Raw genomic sequence first — 8,014 nt, forward strand, 5'->3', positions numbered from 1 at the left:
AACAAATAATTAAATCAACTTAAACAAATATTTGAATAAATATATTTAAATAAATTTAACTAAACAAATAATTATATATAAATTTAACTAAACAATTAATTATATATAAATTTAACTAAACAATTAATTATAAATAATTTTAACTAAACAATTAATTATATATAAATTTAACTAAACAATTAATTAAATAAACTTAATTTAATAATTAAATATATAAATTTAAATAAACAATTAAATATATAATTGAATAAATATATTTCAATAAACGCTTGAATTAACTAGACTTAAAATGCCTCAAATTGAAATATACCTCTCCTTCCCAAAGCCTCTGAGCCACGTGGTGCTCATACTGTGTCAACACATGTCTCAACATCGGTCCTCCGGGGAATCCAGCATCATCAGCATGTTCCATCTGAGGCTCAGGGACATCCTCCTCCAACTGAGGCTCAGGGACATCCTCCTCCATCTGAGGCTCACGGACATCCTCCTCCATCTGAGGCTCAGGGACATCATCATGGATGTCTTGTCTTCGACGACGATGCCTAATTTGACGATTTGCTTCGTTTCGTCGTCTATTTGATGTTGTTGGTGGAATTCTCTCTGCACCATCACCACCTCTATCACCACCTATAATGTTGAGAATAATTTGGCCGAAGGCACCTCTCATCCTAGGCACTGCAACATATAAATATATAAATATTTAAAAAAATTATAAACAATAAAAAATCAATGTAACAATATATAAATAATGTTTCCCAAGATAATATATAAACAATATATAAATAATGTTTTCCATTTAGTTTCAAAAAAATTATAAATAATATATAAAAATATGTTTCGAAACTTTGAAGGAATCCAAACTTTCGAAATGCATTTCGAAACTTTCCCTCAACTTCGAAAATTTGTCAGGCCTTTCGAAAGTTTCACTGCCCTTGCATTTCGAATCTTTCTACATTCAAGAAACTTTCGAAAGTTTCTTGTTTCGAAGATTTCAAAATATTCGAGGGATGCATTTCGAAAGTTTCAAAAAAATGCAAAGTTTCGAAAATGAACTTACTTTTGCGTTTCGAATCTTTCAGATCTTCGAGGGATGGGTTGAATCAAAATTGAATATTTGAAATTTTCGAATGACTTGGTGAAAAATGTGGGTAAATTTATTTTTGGGTTTTTATAGATGAGATGAAGAGTAAAATAGTCTTTTAATCATGACTGGGGGGTGGCAGGTAAAATTGGGGGGGTGCCTGGTACAAAATTCTTAAAATAGATATGGTTTAGTTTTTTAAAAAAACCAACCATGAACAGCCCTAGTACCTGGAGTGACATTTTTTTTATTAGCACTTAATTGGTAACTTTTTTTGTTTGTGATATAAATATTACAAAAAACTCATACTAATAATAAGGTTATGCGTTTAAATGTAAGACATAATATTCAACTTAACATTATATGTATTTTATCAAGACTTAAACACAAATGTATTTGCATTCATTTGTGACAATACTAAATTTCTATATACAATAATCAAATCAGTTGACATGCTTTATCTTTGCATTTATATATCTTATAAGCCTTAATCATTGCATAAAATCCTGTCCGAACAAGGGCAAATTTCGGGAAAAGAAAATTAAGTTTGTAGAATTTTGAGAACAAGGAGCGGAAGAATAGATTCTCAAATTAATGACCCAATTTTATTCTTCGTTCTTTGAGCACTGTTTAATAGTGTTTTTTATCTTTGCAATACAAATCTAACATGTTTTAATCTCAACAATGTTTTTTTAATTTTATCTCTATAATTTGTTATTCGTTTACTTTTAGTCCTTAGTAGTATTTATATATAAAAAAATTGATGATATGATAGTTAGAGATACAAATTTTAGTGACGTGGTATCTATATTTATCTAAGTCATCATATATTGATAAAATAATTAAATTAAAACATAAATAGATATTAAATTAATTTAAAATTGTTTATAAAAATTTAAAAAAACAAAATAATAAGAATCAAATTTGTTTTGTCTTTTTTGTGTGCACTCTTTTGTCGTATCAAAGGGACAGATTAATATTTCGGCAAAGCCAACTTTCTCTAATGACTAAAAATTGGAGAATTTTAAATGACATAGGTTAAATAGAAAAATATTTTTGCAAGGACTGCAGCTAGATTAGATGCGTATCACAAGAACCAAAACACAGTATGCAAAGTCATGTTCTTTAATATTTGGTCTCCAACGTTAAGGCTTTGTGCAAAATAGCCAAAAAAAAATTAATTTATATATACCGATAGTTTTTATATTATTAATTTTTATATTATCAATCAATCATAATTGTTGAATAATTAAAAAATTTCAATTTTTATTATAACTATTTCAAAAATCACAAATATAAATAGTTGTGATGTGCTGACAATCAATACATGGTAAATTAAACTCAAATGTTATTGTAGCATAATCTATTTTAGTAATTTTGCACTAATTGATCTTTGACTCATCATTTTAGTGATTTGGCAATTAGTTGGTATTGTCGAATCAACTTAAATAACGTAAAAAGAAGTTACAAGAAAGAAGGAGAAAAAAATAGGATTCCAACTATCTTAAGACTTTAGACTTTGTAAAATTCTTTTAGAGAAAAAAAAATCATATTTTTATTATTTTTTGAAATAACTGATATTAATAATTAATTGTTAATTTTTGTTAGAGGGAGAAGTTGAACACTACTTTCTTGTCACTCTAATTCTTGCAAAAGAATGTGTATTTCACCATTTTGCAATTTTTATTGAGATTCTTCGATTGTTAAACAACTTTTTTAGAAGACAAAATAATGAGTGTTTGGGTTTTACTAGCACTAGCCAAGAAAAAGAATGTGTATTACACCATTTTGCAATTTTTTAAAACAAGAAAATTATATTATTACATAAAGAAATTAAACGAGGCATACTAACACATTTTCTATAATTAACTTAGTTATTAGACTCAAGTGATTAATAAATCTTATTTTAAAACAAATGATTCGAAAGAATTTGAATTCAAATTTGGAGAGTTAAAATGTGTTTAAAGGTGTTTGAAAACTAATTAAAATGTGTGTAGAACCACCATTACTACTCATTCAGCACATAATACTACGGTGACACTTTCAAACACATTACTTAAATATTGTCTTTTAGGGTGAGCAAGTGTGTAATATGGTCCCATTAACAAGGGAAGTATGCAAGACTTGGATTACTGAGGAATGCTGATAAAAAATCTAAAAGAAGGGATTTTGTTTTTTTTTTTAAGAAAGGAACTATGTGACTGGCATTGACCAGGCATACGCATACAACCTTCCATGTGATTAATTAATTAATGATAATCATTATTAATAACGCGAGAAAAAGAAAAACGGAAACAGTCAAATCAAATCAAATTCGAAACAAATCGTTAAAATGACCAAATCACCCTTACTCGCACTCTCAATATTTTCTCATTCCAAATCCCTTGATTCTCTTTAACCCTTCTTCACCCTCACACATTACACCAAAACCAAATTCAAATGGATCCTTTCGCAGGATCCAACTCTGAACCCGAAAACCCGATCTCTACATGCATCTCTCTCCTCTCCAACCGCAACTTCACCGCCTGCAGCGACTTCGCCCGCCGCTTACCACTCTCCGATTCCATCGGCCGAATCCTCACCATCGTTGACGTCCTCGCCGCCCCCGACCTCTACTCCGTCCTCCGTCTCCGCCGCACCAGCCCCATCAACCGTGACCTAGCCCGTCAGCATTACGCCAAGTTCGCAATCCTCTTAGACCCCACAAGCATCGAAAAATTCCCCTTTCAAGATGAAGCCCTAGCACGTGTCCGTGAAGCCTGGCACGTGCTTTCTGACCCCAAAAGGCGCGACCTTTACGACCACGACTTCGAACGCCGCGGTGTCTCCGACCCAACTGCCACGTTTTGGACAGCGTGTCCGTACTGTTGGAACCTTTACATGTACGAGAAGAAATACGTGGGTTGCTCGTTGATGTGTCAGAGTTGTCTTAAATCCTTTCACGGCGTGGCTATTAAGCCGCCGGTGAAAGTGGGTGCTTCTGTGGTGGAAGGGGAGGAGCGGCGGCAGTATTATAAGTGTCGCGCTAGAGTTCCTTTGAAGTTTTATGAGGTGAAGGAAAGTGGTAATGGGAGCTTGATGGGTGAAAATTCAACTGAGTATGTTTATGTTTCTGATGATGATGATGATGATTTGGAGAAAGCTTGCGGGAATGTGGGTAATGGGTGTGTGAGAAATGATGGGTTTGAGAAAGTGATTCAAGGGAATCAAACCGTGAAAATTCAAGGAAATCAGAAAAGGAAAATGAGGGTGAAGACAGTGGCAAGGAAGAGTATGGTGAATAGAATGACAAGACGTGTTGATCTTGATGGTGATTTGGGTTTGGATGCTAAGGATTGTGAATTGGAGTTCACTGATGGAGAAGGTGATGTCTTTGTTGGGGTACGGTTTAATGAATGATAGAATATTGAAGGGTAATTTTTTTTTTTGTTCTTTGTTTTTTTTTCTTTGGGTAGTGCTAGCAACAAATGAAATAGGCAGGCAAGTGTGTAGTGTTTTGCATAGATTATTATTGATTTTGGGAGCAGAAAAATGACTGAGAATTGGAACTTGATAGTTTAGTTGTTGATTACTTGCATCTTTATTTTAGTAGAGAGGCATTGCATTGTTTATATCTCACCATTTTTGTAATGCCCCTTTTCCTTGACCTTCTGAAATTGAAAAGAATATATTTGGTCTCCTTCTGGATTATGTGTTTCAATTGTTATTACATATTTGATTTTCCCAGTGGAAATAACGCCACTGCTCATTGATGTTAAAGCTACAACTTGTAGTTTCAGTAAAAAGCTACAACTTCATAGCAAGAATTTCATATGACATGTTCAGGACACTAGGACGCAAGAATTTCATAGCTGCCGCATTTCGATATGGTGTCTTAGTTAACATGTTCATGCTCTGAGTGAATTGATTTTTATGTGTGATATTTTTTCTGGAAGCAAGACTAGAGATCTTCTTTCTCTCGTTAATATAATTAAGACTAAAGAAGCCGAATTGAGTTTTCTTCACTTTTGTGGGAGCATTATTGACCACAAATTTGGTTATTGATCAAAATAAGTTTTTCTCTTTTAAAATTTGTAAAAATTAATAACTGTTGTTACTTGTTAGAAAGAGAAATCAAATACCCTCCAAAAAAAGCCTTAAACTAGCTAATTAATTCTTGTTATATTGTTCTATAATCTAAAAAAAACCATTACTACTGCGAAGGCAAGAGATATTTTATTTGTCTTTGGTGCAGCTATTTGTTTACTTTATATATATTCGGATTCCTTAATGAAGATAAATAAAGGATGTAATTACACAACCAAAAAATGTATTCCTTAATGAAGATAAATAAAGGATGTAATTACACATCCAAAAAATATTTTTGTAAATCAATAAGATTACGAAATTTTGCCAACTAAACATAGCAATATCAGAAGATAATTATATCATTATCAACATTAAATATAGGCATGATCTCAAAATTAATTTCAAAATTCTTCATCATAAAATCCATGATTTATTAATCCTTTTTATAAAGTAATGGAATAGTTGCCAAACATCTCAAATCTTCCTTGCTTTGCCCGTATTTGCATCTCACTTGCCTCTTTTAGCACAAAGGTTTCTATAGGAAGCAAAATGGTTCTACTTCGACAGGTAATTATTTCAAGTTTCTTTGTTTCATGGTAAATGCAAACTTGTTTCCTTTCTTGTGTTTTACTAACATAGTTAGATCAGGGTATGCAACATGTTCGAAATTACTATAACTCTGAAGCACAAATGATCCGAAGCAACTTTCCGCGACCATTCATCTCACAAACTTACAAAAGCAGTTTCACAAAGCAAAAATCAAAGGTAGAGAACAAATTACTGGCAGCTAAGAAACATAGTGAAGCAGAAAAGAGACGTAGAATGCGAATCAACGGTCAATATGAGACCCTCCGCAGTATCCTCCCCAACTTGATCAAAGTTAGTATGACTCCTTCAAAATGAAACCAATTTCGCAAAAACAAAGTTTCTGATATTTTTGTGTCTATTTCAAGGTTTTAAAGTGTTGTGGATGTTGTGATCATCATTATTGTAAAAACGAGCGGTTAAATATGATTGATGTGGCTGTAATAACTAAATTAAGAATTTGTTATTGATTAACAGAAGGACAAAGCATCAATACTAGTGGAGACTATCAAGCAAGTGAAGGAGCTGAAGAAAAAAGCATCAAATCTGGAAGAACAAAATCGCGGTACCTTAAAGGAAGTCAAGTTTCCTAGTGGGGGAGACAGATTGAATTTGGAAAAGTGTAATGATGAAGAGGGTTTAGTGAAGGCTACATTGAGTTGTGAGGATAGGCCAGGATTAATGTCATCTATAGCAAGAGCAATAGGGTCAATGAAAGCCAAAGTTGTGAAGACTGAGATGGTGACAGTGGGTGGAAGAACCAAAACTGTGTTGTGGGTGCAAGGTATTGAAAATGAAAGTATGGGGATGCTCAAGAGTACATTGAAAGTTGTAATGCATAAGCCAAGCTTTAAGATGCGGCGATTTCCTCAGTAATAGGAGACCACCATCGTAATTCTGACAAGCTCACTATTAATCCAAATATGAACACTGTGTTCTAGGATTAAGTGCTGACTTAGGAACCATTACTGTAAAGCTAATTACATGTTTCTTTTTTCTTTCTAGGTTTGACTAATACATAATAATGAATTTAAGGGATTTGTACAACTGAAGCTCTACCCAAAGGTTTCCAGCAGCTTTGTTACACTTATTGCTTATGTTTCCTTTTGGAAGAAACATTCAGCTTTTACTTTATATATGAATATCATGTTCAATTCCTGATATGAAATATGAAATTACATGACTGATTAATATGTAAGTTGTCTGTGTGAAACAAGATTGAAGACCGTAAGCAGAGCTCCAGTTTTAGAAAGCAAGAAAGGAAAAAAAAACATCTTTAAATTGTAAAAGTATATGACTTGAAAATCCACATAACATACACCCGTGAAGGGCTCCCATGGCAGATTGTAATTTATTATAGTGATTACCTAGCAAACTTGATTATACATAAGGAATTATCACTCATTTTATTTTATTAGTAATTACTTTATAAATTAACAAATTCAATCTTACATAGAATGAAAATCAAATAAGTAGTGAAGCACTTAATGATATTCACTGTACCAAAAATTATTGGAGATGATTGTTGTCTTAACTCAAACTGAACAAAACGTTTGAGCTGCTACATCTCAATTCGTTATTCTTACTTGTACACGAGAATTCTTGAACAAAGGATGAACCTCAACACAAGAATCCTCATTCTACTAATATTAGCGAAATGTTAATTTTCACTATACCAAAAATATCCCAGATGATTGATTCTATCTCTACTCAAACTCAATAAAATGTTTGAGCTGATGAATCTGTACTTGTTCTTCTCACATTTACAACGGAATTTTTGTCATGATTTTTAGCAGTGACATATCTTTTAAGATCAATTCCCCATCTACTACTATGAATTTTGTTTTTGTTAGCAATTGCTTTATCTTCCGAGTTATGTTGGAGCCTCCTATTAGCATTACTGTCCATTGATAAATTTGTATGCAAGTTATCATAGGAAGACAATGCTGCCGAGTTAGATGAAATACCATAGTGTCCATACCAATTGGATCCCGCCTCACCAAATATGTAATCTGAAAAATCAGCAGTACTAGCCGAGTCCTTGGTACTTGCAGTACTACAAGAACTTGCATCAGAAGAGCTAAAGAGTGAACTTTCGCTAGAAGAATCCACCATAGTATTTCTTCTCCCATCATGAAATCTCCACTCTTCTCGATATACAAATTCATTGCTATCGGAATTATCGAGAGCATTCCATTGAGAATGCTTGCCTTGCTTCGGCTGTAGTGAGAGAGAACCAGCACTTGTAACCATGGAATTTGATCGCGTCTTAGAAACAGC

The 8,014-nt window shown here is 32.9% G+C and overlaps 3 protein-coding genes across 3 annotated transcripts in view; 2 read left to right on the forward strand and 1 right to left on the reverse strand.

Moving 5' to 3' along the window:
* LOC101499636 (uncharacterized) overlaps positions 1-5,815 on the forward strand; it is a 21,742-nt gene extending 15,927 nt beyond the window's left edge. The window contains exon 18 of the mRNA XM_027331804.2: positions 5,674-5,815. Within this exon, the coding sequence (XP_027187605.1) occupies positions 5,674-5,690 (17 nt within the window). The 3' untranslated portion in view covers positions 5,691-5,815. The remainder of the gene's footprint in view (positions 1-5,673) is intronic.
* On the forward strand, positions 4,915-6,925 carry LOC101500163 (transcription factor bHLH131). Its single transcript, XM_004489703.4, has 3 exons — positions 4,915-5,716; positions 5,798-6,028; positions 6,212-6,925. The coding sequence occupies exons 1-3, from the start codon at positions 5,699-5,701 to the stop codon at positions 6,608-6,610; spliced, it is 648 nt and encodes a 215-aa protein (XP_004489760.1). The 5' UTR covers positions 4,915-5,698; the 3' UTR covers positions 6,611-6,925.
* A 257-nt stretch (positions 6,926-7,182) lies between these two features.
* LOC101514200 (ubiquitin carboxyl-terminal hydrolase 17) overlaps positions 7,183-8,014 on the reverse strand; it is a 6,767-nt gene continuing 5,935 nt past the window's right edge. Inside the window, exon 13 of the mRNA XM_012712747.3 lies at positions 7,183-8,014. Coding sequence (XP_012568201.1) covers positions 7,451-8,014 — 564 coding nt within the window. The 3' untranslated portion in view covers positions 7,183-7,450.

Source organism: Cicer arietinum, chromosome 8 (assembly GCF_000331145.2).
Source record: "Cicer arietinum cultivar CDC Frontier isolate Library 1 chromosome 8, Cicar.CDCFrontier_v2.0, whole genome shotgun sequence".
Classification (NCBI taxonomy): Eukaryota; Viridiplantae; Streptophyta; class Magnoliopsida; order Fabales; family Fabaceae; genus Cicer; species Cicer arietinum.

Coding starts and splice junctions, on each gene's coding strand:
- LOC101500163 (XM_004489703.4), top strand. Junction 6,029..6,211: donor TCCTCCCCAACTTGATCAAA/GTTAGTATGACT, acceptor ATTGATTAACAG/AAGGACAAAGCATCAATACT.